The sequence below is a fragment of the Apodemus sylvaticus genome, chromosome 2 (genome assembly GCF_947179515.1).
Source record: "Apodemus sylvaticus chromosome 2, mApoSyl1.1, whole genome shotgun sequence".
Taxonomy (NCBI): Eukaryota; Metazoa; Chordata; class Mammalia; order Rodentia; family Muridae; genus Apodemus; species Apodemus sylvaticus.
The window spans coordinates 118134525-118160172 of NC_067473.1; the positions used below are offsets into that span (position 1 = coordinate 118134525).

The following is a 25648-nucleotide window of genomic DNA, read 5'->3' on the forward strand; positions in this document are numbered from 1 at the left end:
ATGGGCTCCGACCTGTTTCCCCACTGCAAAGTCCAGGACTGTATCTGCTGTTCTTCAAGTTTGCCCCATAGTCTTAGCGCTCCTTTGGTGTGGCCCTTATTGGGGGGGGGGGGATTGAAGTGGCCAATCTCAGGCAGGCTTGTCACTCTGGGTTTGGCATCTAGTGGGCACAGCAGGCTATGTCACTTATTGCCCTAAGCAGGTATTTCTCCCTGAGATGTGCCTTCTGAAAGCCAGGGACTCTTGGCCTCCAGGGTCCTATGTTCTGTCTGATGAGGTTTCCTTAGAGCTTCTGGGAATACCACTGAACCAATCAGATCCCACATTTGTAGAAACCGGACCCTTGAGAACAGTAATAACTTGCCCCGAGCCACACTATCAGATAGACTGTCTCACAGATGGGTGTGAAAGACAAGCAGGTCCTCTCAGCCTCTTGGTCCTTGGAAGACAGGCTAACAACCAGACATGTGAACGTTCCGTCAGCAAAGGGTCCTCCATGGTGACCAGAAATGACTTCAGGCCATCTTGGTGAGCTACCAGCTCATGGGCGCGTGGGCCAGGCAGCTGATTAAGGGACAGAACATGGAGCAACCTCGGCCCAGTGAGAACCCCAGCGCTGCTTCTTCCTGCCTTCCTCCAGCAGAATGTTAACCCCAAGGCCTTCCATGCTCAGTGAAATGCAGGGTATGATTCCGCCATCACCATTCAGAAACCCCAGAACATGATCCCCTCTGTGGGATCCAGGACAGAGTCCCAAAATCACTGTTACCCTTGGCCGAGATGTGGCCTAACCTCCAACTGCTTCAACTTCAGAGAGCCCAGAACCAGAGGAAAGATCTTAGGCTTTCTCCAGATCAGGCTGGACAGCGAGGTGCACCCACCTACCCATCCTCAAAACCCATGTAGAGACTTCACAAGGCATGGCGGGTAAGACCACCAGGCAGGCTCCACACAGAGGTGATAGGACCAAGCCTGAGCACGGAGTCCGTACAGAAACATTTAATGGTTGAATTGTACACTGGCTCTGACACATCCAGAAAGGCAACTTTTCATGTTTCAAAAATAGATTTGATAGAAAGACTTACATATCCATAAATAGGTAATGTGAAAACTTCCCCAATATGCATGGCATTCTTGGGCTGGCAATTCTGCCCCTGCCCAGGCCCTTGCAGGGGTGAGTTTGGCTAGAGGGCCACTGCTGGCAGTATCCTGGGACAAGGCCACCCATTCAGTGTGGACCAGGGACTTCCGGTAGATCCCCACCAGGATCTATGGAGCCTATGTCCTTGGGAACAGACTTCCACCCAAAGAGACATGAAGCCCCTCCTCTAGTACCTCTAGTGGACAAGACCTGCTGCAACCACCCGGGCCTACCAACCCTTCTGTGGGTACCTCCTCCCCAACAGCATCACCCTCCACCTGTTCCTGCTGTTCAGTAACTTTTCAAACAAGGGAAGAGATTAAACTTCTGTTGCCCTAGAGGCCTGGACTGCTGCTGGCAGCCAGCCAAGCCTGCCTAGGGGAGGGAAGCAGCTGGTTTTGTTTCTTAACTCTCACACTTGGCTATTTTCTGGTCCTCAAGCCCTGGGCACCTTCTGACAAGGGCCCAAAGGTCTCTCTGAGCACTGTGGTGGGGCAGGTGCCTCAGCAGAGGGCCAGAGCCTTGGCACTACTGTTCAAAGGGGTGGCTGCAGCTTCTCCATAGAAGCCAGGATCAGTCTAGGACTCGGGGTCTTCCCAGGCCATAGAATTGGGGGCCAAGGGAAGAATTCATCCTTGCCACGATGCTGGGGATAAGGCCTGTGGCTAGGGAGGGCCCGTCTCCCCTCAAAGATGTGTGCTTTGGGTCACTTGTGGGATTGTGCTGTAAGAAGGCAGGCTGACTGAGGATCTGGGAGAGGGGGGCGTGTTGGGCCCAGACATGGTGAGCAGAGAGGCAGGCAGGCTGTGGAAGCTATGGTCACCCCCCACTGGCTGAGGGCCTCAGGCCTGGCCTTCCAGAGCTGCACCTGGCAGTGGAACTGGAACCTGGAAAGTGAGACGGTAGGGTGGTTCCAGAGGGCTGGGGGGGTGCAGGGCTCAGGAGACTGGTGTTTGGGCTAAACTCTCAGGGCAGGGCTACTCCTACTTAAGGGCACGGGGCAGGGCCTCATCCACAATCCAGGCACCAGGGATTATGAAAGGGAAGTGAGGTTATCTTCCTGTGAAGGGAGAAAGAAATCATCTTCCTGGTCGCTGGGTGAGCCAAGGGGCCACCAGTGCAGAAGGTTCTCTAGCCACGCAGTGCTTACCGAGTTCTGTTCCACTCCAGGTTAGGCCTTATGGCGGTTCTGCCCAACTTTGCTAATGTGCCGCTTTAATACCGCCCTCATGGTGTGGTGACCCCCAACCACAAATTTTCGTACCTACTGAACTGTAATTTTGCTAATTATGAATCGTAATGTAAATATCTGTGTTTTCTGATAGGCAACCTCTGTGATAAGATCCTCTGAGCCCCCTAAAGGGGCTGTGACTCACAGGTTAAGAAACACTGCCTTATGGGCCTCCTAGAAGTGGGCTCCTGGCCCAGGGTGACATGTGAGCCCCATCACCAGTCAGTTGCCATCTTGTGAAAGAAAGGGTAGAGCTCTGTTTAGAGCAAAAGGCCTCTGACCTCACTCCTCTAGGCCCTAAGTACAGAAGGACCCTAATGTCCTGCTGGGCTCAGCACTGGTATCACTAAAGAGCAAGGCTTGCTGGGTAGTAATGGGTAGCTACGGCAGGGTCAGTATCTAAACTCAGATAGACACATCCTAGAAATGGGACTTCCATTTGAACACCAGACATGGACCAAAGACCTGGCAAACTCCCTACCACACAGGCATCCCCAGGGCCGTGAGAGGCTAGGGCTGCCTTCCTGACTGGCCCTGGAGATATCAAGCCCACAGGATCTACTCATGGAACCACAGATGCCAGATGGCTCCGAAGGCCATGTGCAGTCCAGAGGGCACCCTCATGTTGGGTACCGCCCACCCAGAGGTGGGGCCAGGCTCCGCAGTGGAAGGGTCAGAAAAGGAACCAGCTCTCCCAGACAAGAGTTTGGGCCGACTGAAACCAGCAAGCAGGACCCTCTCAACTACATCAGGCCCAGGAAAGGAAGGCAATCAGCTGTTTCCTGAGAGGTGAGCCCTGTGAAAAGGTCATCCCCACCCCCGAAAGGATCATGACTTCGTGGTTAAGAAAGCCGTGTGGCTTCATGGTCTCCAGCCCCTGGGACCATGCAGCTCCAACCAAGGACAGCCACAATGACCCCCACCTGAGAAGCTCTCAAAGTGGGCTGACTCACTCAGGCCGCCCTCCTTCCCAGCAGAGCCAGGCTCCACCAATGCACAGGCTGCCTCCTACCTCAAGGGCCCAGCAAGTCTAGCCCGGTTTATCTAGTCCACCACACTTCTCTCTCCCCTGGCTGCTACACAGTTGTTGCAAAGCGCTGCTTCTCGCCCTGTGGCCAGATCTCCCCCTAGGGAAGGTGCTGACAGACCAGAACGCCTGAAGGGGGAGGCAAGGGTGGGATGCCAGCGAGCAGGGAGATGCAGGGAACTACTCCTTCTGAGCCCAGCGGAAGCACCCTTTAAGGCAGACAGAATCAGTGAGGTCTAAGATGGCCAGGTCTCAGGCCAGTGGGCACATCTTTTTTGCTTTGAAGCTGTAAGCCAGCCCAGGACCGTGGCGAACTAGAAGTTCTGGAGAGTGGAAGGGAAGGCTTCCCCACATGGGGCAAGGTCTGCGTCCACGGGGCCCTCAACCTCAGGGACACGCCAGAAACTGCGGTTTTGTTGTTTTGGTGCTGAGGACGGAACTCGGGGCCTGGCGTGTGCTAAGCATGTGCTCTGCCCGTGAGCTGCCCCTTGCAAGCTTTTCCTTAAACCTTCACTCTCCTATCTCACCCCTCAACCACACTGGAAGATTAGCTGCTTTTGCAACCTGACTGGCAACATTTTGGGCCTTAAGCCCAGAGACAGTTCCCAGTTGGCCCCTGGCCATGACCCTACAACTGGGTCAGTGAAAATGAGATGCTACATGGAAAAGCAGAAACATCTGAGAGGTCTTGGTAAGGCATCGAGCCAGGCCCAGGGAGCTTGGAGCTCCACGCTGGCAGTGAGGACAGAGACGCTGATTCCACCTGCTGAGCTCAGGCTTCCCCGGGACAAGGCTCGGCACCAGTCTGTTGGTCTAAGTGGTGTGCTTTTTACACTTTGGTAAGAGGCAGGAGAATGACCTGGAAGAACCTGGGGTACCAGCCACATCCCTGGAGAGCAGCAACCCGCTGCACGTCTGCAGCAGTCAAGGCAGGAGAAGGTCAAAACCAGCAGTAGGGGCTGGCTGGGCAGCACAGCCAGCATTGCCCACCACAGTCTATGCTGGAAGGCTCAGGCTAGTCCTGGAATGTGAAGAACATGGAGGGAGCAGATGCTGGCTGCTGGGACGGCCCACATCCTGCCTGGGCCAATAGATTTCTGCACAGGATACCCTGCATAGCATCTCCCTTCCTGCCCAGCATCCAGGCTAGGGGTGCAGAATCCCTCTACAGAAGCCAGTGCCCTGGAGGGCTGACTCTAAAGGGTGGGGCTTGACAGGCTGGACACAAAGAACTGGGGGAGGTCTCAGCCTGCCTGCCCTGCCCCCCAGTCAGCACCCACAGCCCCAGCTCTCCGCAATGTCCTTGCTGTCCAGCTGGATGTAGTCAGTGTTCTTCTCACTGAACATGGGGCCTCCATGTCTCATGATGAGTTCAGTGGCCACTCTGGTGAAGGCCTCTTCCACGTTGCTGGAGTCCTTGGCAGAGGTCTCGATGGCACAGAGGATGTCATAGTGCTCAGCCAGGCTCTGCGCCTCCTCCAGCGAGACCTCCCGGAAATCGGCAAGGTCTGACTTGTTTCCTGTGGAGAAAGGCCAAGTCAAAGCATGGTAGATGCCACAGGAGCCAGGCCTGCGCAGTCCTGCCCAGCCGAGCCACACTACAAGTCCCCAGGCACGCCCCTCCCCCAGCTCCAGGGTAACACTGCTAGGTATGGTGACTGACTTAAAAGTCCTTTTCAGTTTAACCTTTTGAAAAATGTTATGCACGTGGGTTTTTGCCTGAGTGGCTGTCTGAGAACCACATGGATACCTGGCAGCCACCAAGACCAGAAGAAGAATACAAAATCATTCCCAAGGAGAAGGAAAGAGAGAGCCCCGGGCCTGGAAAGACTTGATGCACCATTGGGGGGGGGGGGGGAGACAGGACAGAGGAGTGGGGGGGGGTGATTGGGGAACTGGCGGAGGGAAGGTTTATGGGACTTAGGGGGAGGGGGGAACCAGGAAAGGGAAAATCATTTGGAATGTAAACAAAGAATATAGAAAATCTTAAAAAAAACAAAACAAAACAAAACAAAAAAAAACAGAGGACGATATTATATCCACTGGAAGTGGAGCTATAGATGATTTGAACCAAAACACAGGTGCTGCTGGGGAAATCAGGACACCAGGAAGTGTTCAAAACCACTGAGCCATCTCCACAGCCACTACACTTAAATCTTTTTTAAATGTATCTTTTGGAGACAGGTATAGCTCTGGCTGACTAGAACACCCTCTATTGACCCTGTCTGGCCTTGAACTCAGAGAGACCTGCTTGCTTCTGACTCCTGAATGCTAGGATTAAAGGCAAGCACCAGCACACCCAGCACATTTTAAATATTTGTAACAATAGTTCGAAGCCAGGCCGTCGTGGCATGCACCTTTAATCCCAGCACTCAAAGAGGATTAAAGAGGCAGGTGGATCTCTGAGTTTGTCTGTCTGTATGTCTCTCTGTCTGTCTACTGAGCAACTGAGCAACTTCCAGGACATCCAAGGTTACACAGAGAAACCTTGACTTGAAAAAAACCTAAAATAAATAAATAGATTAATTAATTAAGAGTTCCCTAGGTTGCCTAGGTTAGACTTGAAGTTGTTGACTATAGCAATCCTCCTGCCTCTCAACCTCTTGAGAGCTGAAGACAAGTGTAACCACCGAGTCAGCCTTTATTTAAAGCTCTTACTTGAAGCTGGCAAGACGGCTCAGTGGGTTGAAGTGCTTGCTGGGAAGCTAAGGAACCAGATTCAACCGCCAGTACCTACATGCTGGGAAACAGACTGGAAGCCGTCCTGTGGCCACCACACATGTGCTTTGGCATGTGTATGCCCACATACATATACCAGATAGATGACTGATAGACAGACAGACAGACAGATAGATGTAGATAGGTAGACAAGTAGGCAGGCATGCAGATAGACTGATAGATTTTTTTTTAAATGTTTAAAACTCTTATTCTAAGCCAGCAAAATGGCTCAGCAGGTAAAGTCACTGTTGTCAAGTCAAGTGATCTGGTGTCAGTTCCCAGCACTCCGTAGTAAGAAAGGAGAACCGACTCCAGCAGGTTGTCTGTCCTCTGACTTCTACATGAGCACTGCAGTGTTCCTGCATGTTCACTGCACACTAAATGTAATTTCTAAATGCAAATAAATAAATAAACAGTTCTTATTCTAGGGCATCTCATCTTGTTTTCTTTTTACTGCTTTCTTCCCCTCTGCAGTGCTGGGGATGAAACCTATAGCCTCCTGCAGGTTAACTAAGGGCTTAATCACCCAGCAGCAAACCAGTCACATTGCTTCCTCTGAGCTTGAGAAGCCACGCTGTCTGCAGAAACACCACGCCTTACAGCTAGATGATCTGGCGTACACACAGACTGCGGAGCCAACCCCAGCACCCTTCCTGCCTTCCAATCTCAACCTTCAGCCTCGCTTTGAGACTGACAAAGGGAATGAGGATCTGCAAACTCCTGATTCAACTTCCAGCTCCCTTTCCTGTCCGAGCTCAGGCCCTCTCTAGGCAGGCTTACCCTGCACTGAAAAAGAAAAAAAGGGAAAGAGGGAGATAAGGCTTGCTCCAGACCCCTCCAGCCACCGTCCCTAGCTCACCAATCAGCAGCTGCACAATGTTGGAGCCCGCGTATTTCCTCACATCCTCGATCCAATGAGGCACTGACAAGAAGGTGCTCCTCTTGCTGATGTCATACGCAAGGATGGCCCCATTGGCACTTCGGTAGTAGCTCTGGGTGATGGTCCGGAACCGCTCCTGGCCAGCTGTGTCCCAAATCTGTAGCTGAAGGGATTGACCCAACAACACATGTCAAAGGGACAGGAAGGGCAGCCCCACAGACCCATGCCCAGAACAGTGTGCCCATTGACCTAAAGGTAGCTCACAATTACAGTCCTCTGTCAGCCTTAGAAAGACCCAGCCTGGAGAGATGACTCAGAGGTTCAGAGTGTTTGCCGTGTAATCCCAAGTCGCAGAGTTTGGATCCCAGATCTCACCTACTAACCAGGCCTCCCACACACAGTTGGAACCCCAGCTCTAATGGAGACAGGATCACCTAAGCTTGCCAGCTTCCAGCCTAGTCAAGAAAGCTTAAGCCCCAGGTGTGTGTGGGGGTGGGGGGTGGGGGGAGCCTGCCATAAAGGGAATAGATGGGAAGCAATAGGGGGGAACCCAACTCTCTCTTCTGGCCTCTGGATATGCAGAGAGAGAGGAGGAGAGAGGAGAGAGAGGAGAGAGAGGGAGAGAGGGAGAGAGGGACAGAGAGACTCCTGAGATCCACTATGAAGAAGGAAAGAGAAGGAAAGAAGCCAAGGGATGGGGTGGGGGCAGGGAAGCAGCAGCCTGCCTCACAGCTCTAGGGTCCCTTGAGACAAGAGGCCATTCTGAACTGATCCTCCGGGGACTCTCTCCTTAACCCTGAGTACAGCTGCAGATGCTGGCCACCGGGAGTCTGGAGGTGAGGACCGGCTCCAAGGCTGCCCTGAGGCTATGCATTTGGGTCTGTTCTCCTGCAAGCTCACTGGGTCCGGGTCACAGAGCTTTGGGCCTGATGGTTCCACAGCTGGAGGAGGAAGCTGGACTGGGCAGTGGCCTGCTGGGCCACCGTGGCCAAAGCACAGGGTGAAGGGCCTTTCTCCACCGTTTACTTCTTCACTTAACAAATGTTAATGCCCTATGTGGGCACCCTGCTGGGCCGGGCAAAGGAAAGGCAGTGTGTGAATGTGATGATCCCTGCCAGGGAGAGCTAAAGAACAAATGGCCAAGAAATCTCTAGAGTTGATAAGAGATAGCCATTTTTTTAAAAACCCAAGGAGACCAACAAATCCTAAGCAGAAGAAACACAATAAATTGCAGTGGATCATAGCCAAACTGATGGGGGTGGGGCAGAAAACAAAATAGTTAAACCTGTTTCTTCCTGGGTCACAGCAGCAAGGCTTTCATCCCTGATGATCGAAACTTCCTTTTTCATTCTAACAGATGTTCAGTCAACACCTCCACAGAGTAGCCCATCTACTCCTGCACCCCAATTTCTTTATCCTTCTCTTTGGACAGTGTTGGGAACTCAGGATCACGCAGGCTATAGTTCCAACTCAGACCCCAATTAACATCCTTCGCTATACTTTACAGTCTGACATAACACACACACACACAAATACACACAGATACACAAACAGATACATAGACACTTAGACTCACAGATACCTAGACACACACATAGACTCACGAATACACAGACATAGACATACACATACAGTCACACATAGATACACAGACACACACACACTATCACGTGAGTCCCATAAGAACAGACCTATGAGCCGGGCAGTGGTGGCACATGCCTATAATCCCAGCACTCTGGGAAGCAGAGGCAGGTGGATTTCTGAGTTCAAGGCCAGCCTGGTCTACAGAGTGAGTTCCAGGACAGCCAGAGCTACACAGAGAAACCCTGTCTCGAAAAAAACCAAAAAAAAACCCCAAAAAACAACAACAAAAAAAACCAAAAAAACAGATCTATGTCTATCTGGCTTTCTATTCTCAGGCCATAGCACAGTGCCTAGCATGAGAAGGTATCCAATACCAATAAAAATTGGAGGAACAGGGTGCTGTCTCTGTCCCAGGAGCCTGGCCTGTGATTAGACTCAAAGCCCCAGTTTCTGACAGCTGTGGATCACTTTGTGTGTTATAAAAGCTGAGAGCCTTTTTCACTGCCAAGATCAGCCTTAAACTGCCAAGAATACCTACCAAATTGGAGGGGGGAGGGAGGCTTGGTGCTGCACCCTCTCACCTGCCACACCCTGCTTCTCAGTCCTTCCCTGTCCAGCCTTCTCAGCCTGTACTTGACCTTTAGGAGAAATTCTCCAGACTGCTGCTATCTAGAGCTGTGTCCATGAACAACTGTGGGGCCAGAGCAAAGAACAGACTCCCAGAACACACATGCTCATTAAAAAACAAACAAACAAACAAAAAATACCCTGCCACTCTGCTGCCACTAAGCAAGGTTGGACGGGTGAGTCTCAGTCTCTTCCTTGGCCCTGTAATGGGAAGACAGAATCACCATCCTCGGTGGGGGTGGGGCTCCTGATCTCTTTTAATTTCCACACTTAATGACTCTCAGCCAATGCTAGCCCACAAGCCCCCATGAGCCCTTATGAAGGCCCTGTATCATCTGGTCCTACCTTAGTATTACCCTTCTTCCCATCCTTTGTCACCTCGGGGCAGCTCTCCCTGACACTCATGGCCTGGACCTAAGCAGAAGTAACTCCTGTTCCTGTCTCTCTAATAACTCATGATATAGAACGCAGTATCTATTTACCAAGTATCCATCAAGATGACTTTAGGTGCTAGGCAGGAGCATCAGCTACAGCTACAGCCACAGCCACAGCCACAGCACCACACACACACACACACACACACACACACACACACAGGGGCTGCAATCTGCTTTCCAGGGACATGGCTCACAGTCCCACTGGGTAAGTCACATGGCTGCAGTAAATCAACCCTGTTTATTAGGTTAGAAACATCGCTGGAAGTTCAGTTCCAAGACCTATGTCCTGTCCTGTCCCTCCCAACAGAAAGGGAGCCTGTCTTGAGTCAGCAGACAGTGGAAAGTTCCAGCCTTCTTTGCCTTAGAAGAGAACCTTGTAAAAAGTTAGTTCTCAGGGCAAAAATTGAGATGGTCAGGCTGACCCAAATTCAAGTTCCTGAGCTATTTTTTATGATGTCTTGGGACATGAGTCAAACCAGGAGGTAGTGTCTGAGGGCTCCTCCTCCAACCAGCCTCCTCTGCTGTGCTCTGTCCTCTAGGGAAGAGCTTAGCTGCAGGTTCTCCAGTGCTGCAAAAACCCCAGTGTGTTATACTAACTGCCAAAAGGCAGGAGTCAGTCCAAGGGAAGTGCAGTAGGTGGGTAAGTTCAACCTGCTGTCTGGCATCCGGCTTTGGAAAAAGAAGGTCCCCTGGGGCTGACATGGCAGCGTCACAGCCAGCCAGGGTACCTGCTGCTCCAGCTTCAGTAGCCAAACGCTTCCATCTCCAGGTCCTGAGGCTGGAGGCTCACTGCTCTGGGTTTTCCTATAACCCTCATCTCCCACAGATTGTTTTACACTCCTCAATGAACCTCAATGTTGGGGGTGCTAGCTCCTACAGTGGTGCTGTCACAGCTCTCAGGCCTGATGTGTTTAGGACTCCTGGCCCCTTAAGACCTGGCAGCTCCTCGGAACTCTTCAAGCAGTTCCTCATCCCTGGTTCTTCAGAGCCTTCTATCTCTCTTCTCCTTTGGAGCGCCGAATGCTTTGTCGGCCATCTCTATTGCCATGTTTCTAACCTGGCATTCTCAGGAGCTCTTCAGCCACCCTCTTACTGCTCCTGCAGTCACTGCCGCCATAGTTTCAGGTTCCGCCCTGGCCTCTTCATGTCACCATCTCAATGATAATGACCAAAAGAAGGTAAGAAAAGCGCCTTCAGGGGGAGCCTTGCATTTGAGCTAATGATGCAACCCCAGGATTCAGTACAAGAGAGTGTCCTGCCGCTGAGTGTAAAGTGAACTGGACTGACTTCTTAAATAGCCAGAAAGGTGCTGTGCCAAGGATATATGCACCATTACGGTGTGGCCCTTCAAGCAAATCAAGGACTATGTGTGCCTCAATCACAGGTCTTCTGCTGAGCCATCAGTGGAGGGTGTGGAGAAACGGCTGCTAGAGTTCTCCACGATTGTGATGGCAAAAGTCTGGTGCAAGTTGTTTGAAGCTGTCAAGATGGGGTGGGGGATGGGAGTGAGGGGTGATGACTCTGGAGTTGGAAGTCTGCTTGGGCAGCCAGCAGCTGTGGCTGCTGTATGGCTTCCTCAAGAAATCTATTAGGCCAATTGGAGCCAGCTATATGACAGATAATCCTCTGCTCGAGGCAGACAGGGTACCAGGCAAGGTTTAATAGCCATCAAGTCATGTTGGACCCCGAGGTGGTTTGAATAGGTTTGGCCTCTCACGTGTTTGAATGCCCGGCCCACAGGCACTATTAGGAGGTGTAGCCTTGGGGAGTTCTGGTCTGGTTGAGGGAAGTATGTCACTGTAGGGCTGGGATTTGAGGTCTCCTATGTTCAAGCTACACCCAGTGTAGAACACAATCTCTTTCTACCGCCTGTGGATCAAAATGTAGACCTCTCAGCTCCTTCTCCAGCACCAGGTTGGCCTGTAGGCTGCCATGCTTCCCGCCATGACAGTAACAGACTAAACTTTTGAAACTGTAAGCCAGCCTCAATTAAATGTTGTCTTTTGTAAGAGTTGTTGTGCTCAGGATGTCTCTTCTCAGCAACAGAACCACTAACTAATCTTAATCTATTTAAAGGAAAAACACACATTATAAAAGGGTGCCTTTCACTATCATTATAGTGTGTTGGCTGCATTTAACAGTGCTTAACTCTAACCCAGTGCCCAGAGGAAAGTTGATCTGACAAAGAACAAGTGAGAGAAGAAAAGTAAGAATGCATTGACCTGAGGATATCAGCGAGGCAAACAAACAGGGGCTGAGAGGAACCAACAGCAGAGCTATGGACAGCCTCGGCACCCAGAATTCCTCCCAGTCCCTCAACACGGTTTGTCAAGGCACGACATCAGGAAGTACTTTAGTCCCTTGCAGTAACGTGGCTCCTACATGGGAGTTTGTGGCAATGCAGAGAGGCATGTGGCCATGTGACCAAAGTTTCCTCATCACACTGTCACAGCACCAGCCCATCTCAGGCCTGTGTCGCCTTGGATCCGGACAAGCAGAGCTCAGCAGAGTCCCTAGAGCTGTTAGCACTTCTATTCCGTCACCTGTCACTCTAGGATCAATCTTTTTGGGGTTTTGTTTTGCTTTGTTTTGAGACAGGATCTCATATATCCAGGCCGCCTCAAACCCTCTATGTAGCCAAGAGTAACTTTGAACTTGTGATCCTTCTGTCTCCATCTTCTCTGAGTCTCGGGATTATGGGCACGAGCCATCATCCCTAGTTTTAAATGGTGCAGGGGACAGAACCACGGCTCCCCGTATTGCAGCATGTCCAGCCACGAGATGACTCCTTCATCTTCACACCACAGGAGAGAGGCTGTGCTGATGGAATTCTGAGCCTGCAGCCCTAGCCCTTCACTGTGTGCAAGGCATATGGACAGTTTTTTCAGTAAATCTCATTGCCTGAATGTTCGTGACGTGTTTGCCATAGGCCTCAGTTGCCCCCCTTCTTCCCTTCCTGACAGCTCAGACCACCCACCTACTACTAGCACTGAGAGCCTGGAACACAGACTCCCTCCCAAGTATCTGGCCCAGTTCAGATGGGCACCACAGGACCAGGACAACACCCAATATAAGGTGCTGTCAGTTCCTCCTGTGACTGTGCCTATCAGGAGAGCCTTTTGTGACAAGAGTGGGCATTCTTAAAGTGCAGGCCATGAGTTCTGCCTCATTGGCCCTCAGAGGGCCAATTAAGTCTCTAAACTCAAGCTCTCTCTATGACCAGGTAAAGTGATTTGTTTGTTTTTAAAAGGGGTGGGAATTAAGCTAGGACTTTGTGCATGCTAAACAAGTTGCTCTACCCCTGAGCTGCATCCTCTGCCTCCCAGGCCTTCTTATTTCTCCAGACATCCTCAGTCCAATGCACCACATCACAGGCTCAACTCTCCCCACCTCTTCACCACCCTCTCTGGGCCCTACCACTCTGGTAATAAGAAAGTGACACCAGCTTGGGGTCTCTGCTCGGCCTTGGGTTCTTCAGTCCTCCCTGACATCAATCCTCAGAACGCGGTACCCAGCTGTCTCCCTGGCCTCCCAAGAAAAGGTGGCCGCTGTTTCCTGCTGCCCTCAGAACACAGTGGACACCATGCCAGCAGGAACGAGCTGGCCTGGGAGCAGTCGCTGCCTTATCTCTCCCCACTCTCAAGCTGTGCCCACGCCTTTGAGCATGTTTCTATGGTCTGGCATGCATATAGCCATGGCATCTGAAACCCCTTTGTCCCCCCTCTTTAGGAATGAATACTCCATTTTCCAGTGCCTCCCTCAACCCTCCTGTCTCTACAACCCTGGGCAAGGAGAACTACTGCTTCCTCTGGGCTTGTCCAAGCATGCAACAGACATCCCGAGTGTCCCCAGCAGCCATAGCCACCACAGGGCCCTGCGCTACAGTAGCTATCTTCACTATCAGCACTCTGCCTTGCTGTGGCCCTGTTTGCACCAGGTGTGTCCACTGTCTGGCTCAGAGTCCCAGCCACCACAGTGACAGAATTAAGAACTGGTTGCTGTCTGAGATGTGGCCTGAAGAAAGAGACAGTCTCTGCTGGACCTCTAGCAAACAAGTCCTGCCTCAGTTGCTCAAAATGGGCTGACTGCTCCCAACACCCCTTCTTCCCTTCCTGGAAACTTGGACCAACCACCTACAACCAGCCATGGGGTCAGAGCATCAAGGGGAGAATGTGGAGCACGGGACCCCTCTAGGTTCCTGGCCCAGTTCAGTTGAGCACCACGGGACCACTCCCAAAAGAAGTGGAGCTGCCCTCTGCGGGTTGGACCACTGAGTGAGAGAAGGCAGGTAAGTACTTAGGGAACCATGAACAAACCATGGGCCAGTCACAGGAGAACTATTGTCCTGCCTCAGAGCTGAAGTCCAAGTCTCTAGTTAATAAGCACTAGGAATCCACAGAACACCAGCTAGGCCTAAATACAAATACAGCAGATATTAACAAGTCATAGCTACCAAACAGATGTTTATTCTGACAACTGTAATTCTTTTTTTTTTTTTCATGAAATTAGTATACCTAAGGCATAAGGGAATCAGTTTCTCACTGAAACTATACAAAGAATATTTCTAACTTTTAAAAATGTTGTGCTGGAAATTTAGGTCAGTAGTAGACTACTTGTACTCTGTGGCACGCACAGGGCCCTATGCTCAATTCCCAGAGCTGCAAAGTTAAGTTTTAAAAAAAGTAATTTGGGAGCCGGCAGAAGAGCTTATGTTAGGTCTTGTATTTGATCCCCAGCACCAAAAGCCCACCCAATTTCTACACTCCTCGGCCATAACGACGCAATCAAGCAGTCACCTGGCGGGCAGTGACAAGAATGCTTTCAGGAGTCACTCAGCATCCTCACTGATGGCAATCGGCCCCCAGGGACTGACCCCCCTTATGCTGTTACAGCTTGAGTATTAGGTGTCCCCAAGGCCCATGTGTTAATTGGCTGGTGACCAGCCTGTGGCACTAATAATGGTAGGCGGTAGAATTTTAGAAGAAAGTGGAACTTGGTAGAAGGAAGTTGGATCACTGAAAACATGATCCACACACACACACACACACACACACACACACACTCATTAATGTTTTGCCTGCATGTCTCTATGAGGATATCAGACCTCAAATATCTGCAATTGAGTCAAATAGGAGTTACAGTTGTGAGACACCACGTGGTTGCTGGGAATTGAACCCAAGTCCTCTGGAAGAGCAGCCAGTGCTCTTAACAATCGAGCCATCTCTCCAGCTGATGACATGAACTCACTGTCTGTCTGTCTGTCTGTCTGTCTGTCTCTCTCTCTCTCTCTGCTACATGCTCGCATGATGCATTTGGGATACCAGTCCAAAGCAGCCAAGGAAACCACATCAGAGTCTCTGAAAGTGTCCCGTAAAGTAAGCCATTCTTCCTCTGATTGATTGTATTCTGTCACAGTGATAAAAAGCTAACCCGTGGCTGTGGGCTGAAGGCCAAACTGGTCGATCTCAAGTCAAGATTTATTTAGTCCCCTTAAAAAGCTGCCACTTCAAAAGTCAAAATGGGCTGGGAGTGGCACAATGGTAAGAGTGGCACTGGACGCTCTATCAGGGGACCAGGTTCAATTCCCAGCACTGACACAGCTATTCCTGTCTGTAACTCCAGGTCCAAGAATATCACACCTGCTTCTGGCTTCTGCAGACACCAGCGTGTATATGGCACACATACATGCTGGGAACATTTACACATAAAACAAAATAAATAGTTTTTAAATGTAAAAAGAGCCAAGTATGGTGGGGCATGCCTTTAATCCCAGCACTCAGGAGACAGAGACAGGAAGGTCTCTGTGAGTTCAAGGCCAGCCTGCTCAACACAGCAAATTCCAAGACAGCCATAGTTATATAATAAGATAAAGCCTATCTCAAAAAATAAATAAATAAATAAAAATAAAGGAGAAAGGAAAAAGATGAAACACATCTAGTAAATGCCTGTCAGGGCCCACCACATATCAGAAATGTCTTCAAGACCTGGGTGTGCCCTCTAACCTAAAGTGACCACCTGGCTATTTTTTACTTTTCACAGTGCTGGAACTGGAACACAGGACAGGCGTATGGGCAAGTAAACACTCTAGCAATGAGCTGTAACCCCTAGAACTGGTTTTATTTGTTTAGTGGATTGTTTTAGTTTCTTGTTTTATTTTTATTGCATTTTATTTATTTTGTGTGCAGGAAAGGTCAGGGGAGAGCTTTTGGAAGTGAGTTCTTTCCTCCCACCACATGGATCAACTTGGGTCATTAGGCATGGTGGCAAATACCTCTAACCACTGAGCCATCTCAGACTCCCATTGGCTGGGTTTTGAGACAGGCTTTGAACTTACAACTCTCTTGCCTGAGGCTTATGAGTAGCTGAGATTACATGCTCGTGCAATCAGGCCTGATAAGCATCCGTTCTTAGGTCTTTACATGTGTTCATGATCAGTGATGCCATCCCAAATACAGAATGTCAAACCAGCTACAGTGACCCATACCTTTAATACTAGCTACCTAGGGGCTGAAGCAGGACAATCCCTTGAGCCCAGGAGTCCCAGGCCAAGCTGGTTACCATAGAACCTGTCTCAATGGTGGTACAAGCCTTTAATCTTAGCATTCTTTAGGCAGAAGCAGGCTGATTTCTTACACTGCCAGTGCCAGGCCAGCCAGGGCTAAATAATAAGACCCTGTCTTCAAATAAATAAATAAATGAATAAATATTTTATATATAGACAGATAGACAGACTGACTGACAGAGACAGAAAGACACAGAGTGTGCAAAAACATATACAGGTGTGTCTAAAGGTTAGCCACGTGACTGAATTTTTGACATCACAGCTTAGAACTTAAGTTTTTTTTGATGGGTGCCTTGAATTGGTAGTTCAGAATGTTCAATTGGCCATGACACTACATCCAGAGTCTTTTCTGAAACCCTATACTTTCTCTTTTGGAAGGTCTCCAGGGGTAGATCTGATGATTACAGACGGGCAGCGGGCCGCTAGGGCCTGCCATTGTGTCAGTAGTTAACTCTGGTCTGAAATGGAGCTTGACGCCAACAAGGTTGGCTGAGGAAGGCTGAGACAGGAAGATCACAACACTGAGGTCAGCCTAAGCTACATCACAAACATTAAATTAAAGGAAATGGAAAAGGGGGCAAAATGTATCGCTCAGTGGCAAAGTACTCACCAAGCACGCACAGGATCCTGGGTTCAATCTCCAGGACCAAGTGCCAAACAGCACTCTGAAGACTTGGCTCGCCTTTTTTTCCTCCAGGAAGGGGAGGTCCCCAAACCAAAGTGATGTCATGGGTAGGGCAAGCGCCTAATCCCAGCTCTTAAAACAGGAGGGCTGTCCCAAGGGCAAAGCTACCCTGGGCTGCCCAGCAAGTGCAGGCCAGCCAGGGTTACATAATGAGACCCTGTCTCATCCTATGACAGCAAAGAAGATAGTAAGCGGGATTTAAGAAGCTATTAACGACAAGAGGTCCTTCCTCGTGAACTTACAGCAGGCTACGGGTTCCTTATCTAGCAGGATTTTTTTTATTGGTTTCTATTGCAACGTTAAAGCTTTTTGGATTCAAACATTAGTCTCCAAGGCAAGTTTTCTCTTATCCACAGTGGCCATTTTCAACACTGCCCAACTGAACTGAGCAAGCATTTGTTTATAATAAGCACCTGGCGTTACAATGTTGAGACAACACTGCTCATCAAAATGTACAAGGCAAGTGATCTATGATAACCATATTTTATTTCTGTGTTTTTAAATTTTTTAAATAACATTTATTTGGGAGAGGGAAGTGCATGCATGCGTGCCACACAGCTAGTATGGCGGTCACAGAACAAGTCCAGGAGTTGATTCTCTCCTACCTAGAGGAGGGTCCCAGGGACTGAACTCAGACTGTCAGCCTTGGCAACGGCACCTTTCCCCACTGCGCGACCTCACCATGCCCCTGACCAGATTTCACACCCACGCCAGCTCCCTCACTTGTTGCTCTTGTGCACCTGCTGCCAGTGGTGGAGAGTAACAGTACAAGGACAGAAAAGCTCCTGAGAGCCAAGAGGCTAGGCTCCCGTTCAGTGGACACACACACACACACACACACACACACACTGCTCTTCCTGCTACTGACGTTTAAACATGTCTCACACCCAAGTGCCCAAAGAAACCTCGCAGGAGCCAGATGTGGTAGCGGACACCCAAAACACCAGCACTTGGGAGGTGGAGGCAGAGGATCACAAGTTCAAGGTCATTCTAGGCTACAGAGTAAGACTTTTATCAAAAAAGAAAGAGACAGAGGGAGGCAGGTCAATAACAAACAGGCTGAGAGGCCGCTCCTCCTGACTCTGGGAGATACTTCCTCTCTTAGACACGTTCATAGCATCACTTCCCATTCGGCTGAAGATCCTCAAGGGCAAAGTCTGTAAGGGAAGCTTAGAGCTTAGAGAACGGTAAGTCAGAAGAGGAGCCAGGAGCCATTGTATACTCAGTGCTAAGCTAAGGGTTTAGCTTGTTTCTACAGCCTGCCCAGGTCTCTGTCTCTGTGTCTTCATGTCTCTGTGTCTCTGTGTCTGTCTGTCTGTCTCTGTCTCTGTCTCTCTCTCTCTCTCTCTCTCTCTTCCCACATGACCATTGCCTGAGGACAGTAAGAATCCTCAGGAGGCAAGGTTTAGTTTACAATGAGGATGGTGGCCATTAGTATCAAGAACAGATTTCTTCATAAAACCACCGTGACCTAGAACGTCTCTTATCTAACAGTTCTTTTGCTATTTCTGAGCAGAACTAAAAAAGTCAAATTGATTTTATCTGAATAGGAAATGCACAGACACAAAACCAGATCCTAGACTGGAAAAACTGGGAAGGCAAACAAAAAAAGTCTGGGTTGGGAGTGTAGCTCAGTAGGAGAGCACTTGTCTAGAGTGCATGGGGGCCCTCAGTTCCATCACTAACACACACACAGACACACACACACACTTCCTTTTAACCCTTCCCTATCACTACTTGGTAAGTAACTGGAGGAGCCATGAAAACAGAGACCACTCGTGGAGACCAGCCTGGCCCAGGACAGTGAGCCTGGTCCTCCGAGGAGGTGTGGCCAGGAGGCCGGATGGAGCCCTCTGAAGGGATGAAACCCTAAGCAGGTTCCCTCTACTCAGAGCCTGTGTGTCTAGGGATCTGCACAGCCACGTTTACATAACAGGCCTTTGTGTGTCCACATAAAGGAATCCAGAAGCAGCAGGACCGACCGCACTCAGGGCTTAAAGCTGGGCTTTCCTAGGGGCAGCACAGTGGAGTGGTGAGGAGCAGGCTGGCCACCCCCACTCATCCAGAGGGAAAACAGAAGCAACCAGAAAGCAAACCCTCTACTAGTTTGCATCATAAATGTTGGTTTTACTTACAATACACTTGGGGAATTAAAGAAGGGGCCAGTGCTAATTGTTTTTTTTTTCTTCTTGGGGTAGCTTGGGGGGACAAAGGAGTATGGGCAACTTCCCTGTGTGGCTCTTTAAGTCTTTGAATTTTTGTAATTTGAACCATATGATTAGATCATCTATCTAAAAAGGGAAAAAAAAATCTAAGGGGGGGGCAAGATGGCTCAGTGAATAAAGGGGCTTGCTGCCAAGCCTGGCAACCGGAGGTCCAGCCATAGGAAGGACCCACACTGTGAAAGGAGAGAAGGGGCTCGTGTAGGTTGTCCTGGGACAAGTGTATGCTCTGTGTGCATGTGCACGTACACAATAATAGTAGTAATAATAATAATACATTAAAAATATAATTAAAAAAAAAAACAAGGCAGGAAAAATTTAAATGCTTTTAAACATGTCCACAGAGTTTTTCATCACCTTTCACAAGTAGGTAAGTGGTTGCTAGTCCCATTTCCGAGAGAAAGGACTCCAACTACAAAGACAAAGAAGACCCACGCCTTCAGACTCTCCAACCAGAAGACAAACAGCAGATTCATGTGCTGCGCCCAGTCCTCAGACCTAAAACACATCCCGGAGACACCTCAAATTTTTTAAAAAATTTATTGTGTGTCTATTTGTGATGTGTGTCTATACATGACATGTGTCACACGTGCATTCACATACCATGGTGCACACGTGCCATGGCACATACGTGGAGGTCAGAGGTCAGTTTGTTCTCACCTTAGACCCTGGGTTCAGGCAGCCAGGGCTTTTACTTGCTGAGTCATCTGACCAGCGGAGTGGCCCTATCTCAGTGTTCCTATTAGCTGATAAACACCCTGAAATATTCTGGTGTCAGCTCTTATTGAAAATATTTATAAGATTCCTAAGTATAAAAGTTGGTTGTAGTGTCTGAAGCCCCAGCATTTGGGAAGTAGAGGCAAAAGTATCACAAGCTCAAGGGTACCCTGGGTTACATAGTGAGTTTAAGGCCAGCCTAGACTACATTAAGCTCCTGGAGAGAGAGAGGGAAAGGGAGAGGGAGAGGGAGAGAGAAGAAAAACAAAACAAACACTTGGCTCTGTGAGCACAACAGTTCATCAGGTTCATCAGCCTTCAGAACTTTGGAGTCACCTTTCCAGGCACAGAGGGAATCAGGGAATTAGAAAGTAAGCACTGTACCCAGAAGCCAGCCAAATCCAGAGTTCAAATCCTGATTTTGCTGCTGACTTAATAGGAGACCTCAGGTAAACCAGTTACCTCACTTTCCCTGGCTTGGGCCTCTTCTCTATAAATATTAACCAGTAAGCAAGCATATAGTGAACATATGTGTCTGACGCTGGCCAAAGGGACCTGTGTCTTTAAGGGGCTTATCTTCAACAGGATGAGACAAATAATCCAGGTCCTTTCAAGTCCAGGTAAGTGCTATAAGCACCAGACACTAGGGAAAAAAGACATGGTGGGTCAGGGAAGACTCTGAGAAAGCAGTCTTCATGCTAGAACCTGAATAATAAAATATCAGTCACACAAGGATCTCGGGGACACAGATACAAAGGCCAGCCAATCCTGGAATATTTAAAGAAGTGGTCTATAAAGGTTAGAAAATAGGGTTGGGGAGACGGAGCAGCCCATCTCTTCAAGTAGACTACAGCACAATGGTTGTAATGGGAAGTAACTATAGGAAAGAAGAACTTGACTGAATCTGTTATTTTCAGCTTTCCACTATAGCAGAACTCTCTAAACAAACAAGTAAGACTGAAACACAGAAGCGAAGAAGATGCTTTGGCTCTGACAACTGGAACACAGAAGTGAGTAAGATAGTTTGGCTCTGCGGTGGGGAAGCAGAGCCTCTGCCTTCTCGGCCTTCCCAACTCCCTCCTGGGAACTTCCCACCTCAGCAGAGCTAGAGCAGCAGCTGGCTTGTCTCTAAGGTTCCTCAGACTCTTACAAAGCCCAGATCAGGTGGGAGACAGGCTTCCTGGTAGAGCTTATGCACAGAGCCCTAAGCCCAACCCTCAGCACCACAAAAAGAATAATTATCTGTAACAATGGCCTCCAGTCTGTAGAACACACCATTAAACAGCTGACTCACAATAGCTTATAGAAAGGAAAAGCAACACAGCTTTGAGGTATTACCACACATCACAGCTCTGCTACCCCCGGGCCCTCCAGGCTGCCTCCGAAGGGGAAAGGCTGGGGTGACCGACCATAAGGAAAGGAAGTAACAAGCTGCAGGGTAGTGTATTGCATAACCTAAGCCCAAGTGCACAGTCCATCCAGGGCTGCACTAGGTGACAGGTTATCTCCACAGGTAAACAGGAATACTGCCCCCTCCCTGACCAGTCAGCGCAGGGATCCACATATGCTGGGCACAGGCCAACAACTTTCCAAAAGGGACTCACCCTCCTTCTGTTTCTGTTTTCACACTGCACTTTGAATGTTGCCTACTGGCACTATCAGAAGGCACCAACTTGACCATGGACATACTCCACCCATGACGGCCCTTCCCTGGCCACCTGCTCCAAAGGGATGTCCCCAGAACAACTAAACCAGCCAGCCTGCTCTTGGCCCTTTTCCACTTCATGCAAACCAATACACTGAAACCCAAAAGCCCGGTTAAAACCTTGCAGGCAAATCTCTATAGGCACAGTGGTCATAAAAATGATTGTTGACTTGTTTTTTTTTTTCCTACACGATGGGACAGGAGAGAGAGGCAACACCCAGAAATTATCCCAAATTTATAGAAACAAAGAGCTAAGTATCCTAGCCAAGGGCAACAGAGAACAGGCCTACAGCCACCCAAATGAGCAGAGAGTTACAACAGCACAAGGGTCCAGAGACCTCCAAACTCCAGGATTCACTTCCTGAAAACACAGGACAGCCCCTACCCTGTCCTCTTTAAAGCTGTCTTGAAGATCCTTGTGAACCTGAAACCGTGAAGGGAAAAAAAAAAAAAGGCAAAGGATTTCTGTCGGGTGCAAGTCAGGAAAGTTACCGAGAGCCTCTGTGCAAGAACAATGCTGTGCCCTGTCCAGGATGCTACCGCTTTTTAGGGGGGACAGACACCTAGGTTAAGAAACTTGATTTCATTCATCACAAATATTATTTATCAAATCATTGTGGCAACCACATCCTGCTGTTTCTGCTGGGGTCATTGCCAAAGTTTGGTTCTCTCCCCCACCTTCCGGTATCTGTGATGAAGTTTTCGGTTTCTATCAACCCTGAGTCGGGGAGGCCCCCACCCCCACCCCCACCCCACGCTGGCTCTGGTGGAGTCGAGTTCCACTACCAGGTCGGTAAAAGAGACTGCGGGGAGGCGTGGCCAGGGAGGAAATTCTGACAAAAACTTTTGGACCTCCGGTCCTAGCAGCCACTACTTCCTGGTCCCTCCCGGTCACGGGGATGTCGTTATTTGGCTGAGTGCTCCCCAGAGGGCCGCGCAGGGAAGGGTCTGTCCCGGCATGCGTGGCGCTCACGGAACGGCCCGCAGGTTGCCTTCCACCGCAAGTTGTTTCGAAGGAGTCCCCAGGCTGAGAGACGGGGGGGCGGGAGTGGGGTGCGGGCTTCCTCCTCCACGCTCTGGCCGCCCACTGTCACCACTCCCAGAGCCCAAGGCGGTGCTTTCGGACCTGAACCCAGCGCGGACATCAAGGCCCAAGCCCGTTCCGAAAGAAGGGGAAGCCGAAGGACTGGCCACGAACCGCCCGCCGGGCGCAAAGCAGCGGGCCGCGCCGCCTCCCACCTTGACCCGCTTGCCCTGGATCTCCAGCGTCTTCATGGTGAAGTCGACACCGATGGTGCTGCCCTGACGCGCGGAGAAGGCGCCGGTCTTGAAGCGCTGCACCACGCACGTCTTGCCCACGCTCGCGTCGCCCACTAACACCAGCTTGAACAGGAAATCGTAGTGTTCGTCCTGATCTCCCGGGCCAGGGCCCGCCATGGCTCCGCGGGAGTCCTGGGACGCAAGGGCCCGGCTTGGGCTAACGACAGCCGCGGGCCGAGGTCCGCGTACCCTTGCCGGCCCGCCGCCGGGCTACGTGGAGCGGCCGCGGCACCTGAACGAGCTGCGCCGCAGACCGATCGACGGCCCCGCCCCGCTCCGGAGACCCGCGGACCTCGGCTCCGCTCGCTCGGGAGCGCACCGCCCGGCCCTCCGCAGAGCTCTCTGCCAGCCGTCGGTGCCGCGCCGGCCCAGGGCTACCTCAGGCCCGCTCGTGCGCCGCCTTCAGGGCGGGGCGAGCCTCCCTGATTTCCCCAGCACCGCCCATCTCCCGCCACTCCGCGTCTGGGTCCCGCCCCCAGGACCGCCCAGTCTCCCCCCTCCTGTAACCAACGCCTCCTATCCTGTCAGTGCAGTCCGACACCCCCAGCACTCCCCAAGCTCCTCACCTCCCCAACCCTCTCCACACCACCACGGCCAGAGCCTCCCACCCTGATCCCGCCCTCAGCACCATTCTTTCTCACTACTCAGCACTTCACTAAACCGGACTTAAGCCCGTGCGGATCCTCTATTTGGTCCTGACCCCGCCCTTAACACCTCTTACCCCGCCCTAATCCTCCGAAGCCAGAGTTAGCTTGGACCTCGCCTTAGGCACTGAGTCCAAGACGGAAATCCACCCGCACCTTTTCACAGCCCTGGAGCTAACTCCTCCCTAACGCCTCTCAGCTCAGCTCTCCGCCCCTCTTCAACTCGCTTCAGTCTGCTGCGCCCCCTTAGCAGGCTCTGGCCCCTACTAGGTCAACCACTCGTTATCATCGCCAGTTCATCATTCCTAACCTCCTCCCCTCCTCAGTCGGGACTCAGGTCCACCCCTCACTGGCCGGCCTCCCTCCCTCCCTCGCCTGGCTTGCATCCAATGGAGAGCAGGCAAGAGATCTCTATAGAGTAGTTCTGGGGCAGGGGACAGTTATAGCTGACAGAGAAGGGCTTATGAGGCAGAACACACCTCAATGTCCCCTCTTCGGAGAACCGAAAGCTCTGGTGGCATACAGCAAAGGCAGCTTCCCTTAGGTGAAAAATGAAGACAAGAGGAAATGAAAATCTTTGAGGGCAGAATGGCTCAGAGGACTTCCCATTTGGAAGAATGATAGTGCAGACAGGAGTCCAGCCAAACCTGGGCTGGCTGGGAATAGGAGTCCAGGTCCCAGCCAAACACCACCTGCACTTGAGAAGAGGCACAAGGAAAACCTGTGGGCCAGGCAGCCCCGAAGTGTGGCCTGGGAAACCAGAGGTCAAAGAAATGGGACCCAGATGTCTGTAAGCAGTTTGAACTAGATCAAAAAGGCCGCATCCCTAAAAAGGAGAGGAAGCTGAGAATGTTCTAGCTTCTTTGGGCAGTCCCCTTAGGCCCTGCATGGCTATTTGATTCGAGGGTTTTTAATAATGGCTGTTGCAAGCCAAATATCATTCTCATGCCTGAGATCCACCCATGAATGAAAGGCAAAAAACCAAGACAAAATCCAAAACTGCCCCAGTAGGGAAGGGAAGAAAAAACTTAAGGGACCACAGAGCAAGCCATCTCCACAGGCCCTGTAACCAGCCTCGCCGGCCAGGCAGACGAAAGGCAAAGGCTGAACCTTGGAGAAAGCAGAAAAGTTTGTTCTGAAACAGAACTCCGTGGTGATGAGAAATGCCCAGCAGCTGCAGCCAGGACCCCCTCGAGCCAGGCTTTGCACACTCATCGTGGAGAACTGCAGCCTCGAGAAACTGCCTCATGCCAAGACGTGCACTGAAGCATGGTGGTTTCCTCCCTGAAGCCAGCTGTGGGCTGGGAAATAACCCTCAGCCAGGCCTGGCTCACAAGGGAAAGGGGAGTCCAAAGGCCAGGAGAGGCTCGGGAAAGGGGGAAGGGTAGTTAGTCATGGCTTGCTGGCCTCTACTGTCCCCTGGGCAGGAATTGGTGTAGGAAGGAAGGTATATTGGTCTGAATGTGGGTTTTGTCAGCAAAAGCCTATCTACCACTGAGACATTTTAAAATTAGACTATGAAACCAGGCGTGATAGTGAGCTCCTGTAATCCCAGCAATTGGGAGACTGAAACAGCGGATTTGCCGTGAGTTCAAGGACAGCTTGGTCTACACAGTACCAGGCTGGCCAGGGATATACAGAAGACATTGTCTCAGAAAACGAAAACATTGTACCCATGGTGAGGGCTGCATAACTGCAAATGTATTAAAGGCATCAAAATTGGAGCTGAGGAGACGGCTCAGTGGATAAAATGCTCGCTATGAAGGCGTGAGGACCCAGGTTCAGATTTCTAGCGGTTGTGTAACATGTCAGGTACAGAAGTGCATGCCTGTAACCACAGGCAGAGCAGACACAGATGGATTCTGGAGGCATGCTAGACTAGCCAAAATGGGAAGTGAGACCTTGTCTTAAGAAAGAAGACAATGTAGGCTCAGGTACCCCCCCCCTCTCTCTCACACACACACACACACACACACACACACACACACAGAGTAAAATATATACTTTCAAAGAGCATATTCTATGCTGTGTAAATCACACCTTGACAAATCTATACATCCTTTCTTTTGGCAATGTATTTTTTTAAAAACACAATGGTATTTTTTTTGTTTTGTTTTGTTTTTTAATTGTGCTTGAGATAGGGCAGTT

General features: G+C 50.5%; 2 protein-coding genes across 2 annotated transcripts; one reads left to right on the forward strand and one right to left on the reverse strand.

Annotated features, from left to right (window-relative positions):
• Positions 1–984: 984 nt before the first annotated feature.
• Positions 985–23249, reverse strand: Rab43 (RAB43, member RAS oncogene family). The gene is made up of 3 exons (XM_052174263.1): positions 22776–23249; positions 6977–7160; positions 985–4919 (listed from the first exon to the last, which is right to left on the reverse strand). Exons 1-3 carry the CDS (start codon positions 22971–22973, stop codon positions 4669–4671), a joined length of 633 nt encoding a protein of 210 aa, XP_052030223.1. The 5' UTR covers positions 22974–23249; the 3' UTR covers positions 985–4668.
• LOC127678046 (uncharacterized) lies at positions 22972–23469 on the forward strand. Its single transcript, XM_052172877.1, has one exon. It carries the CDS (start codon positions 22972–22974, stop codon positions 23467–23469), a length of 498 nt encoding a protein of 165 aa, XP_052028837.1.
• Positions 23470–25648: the final 2179 nt, after the last annotated feature.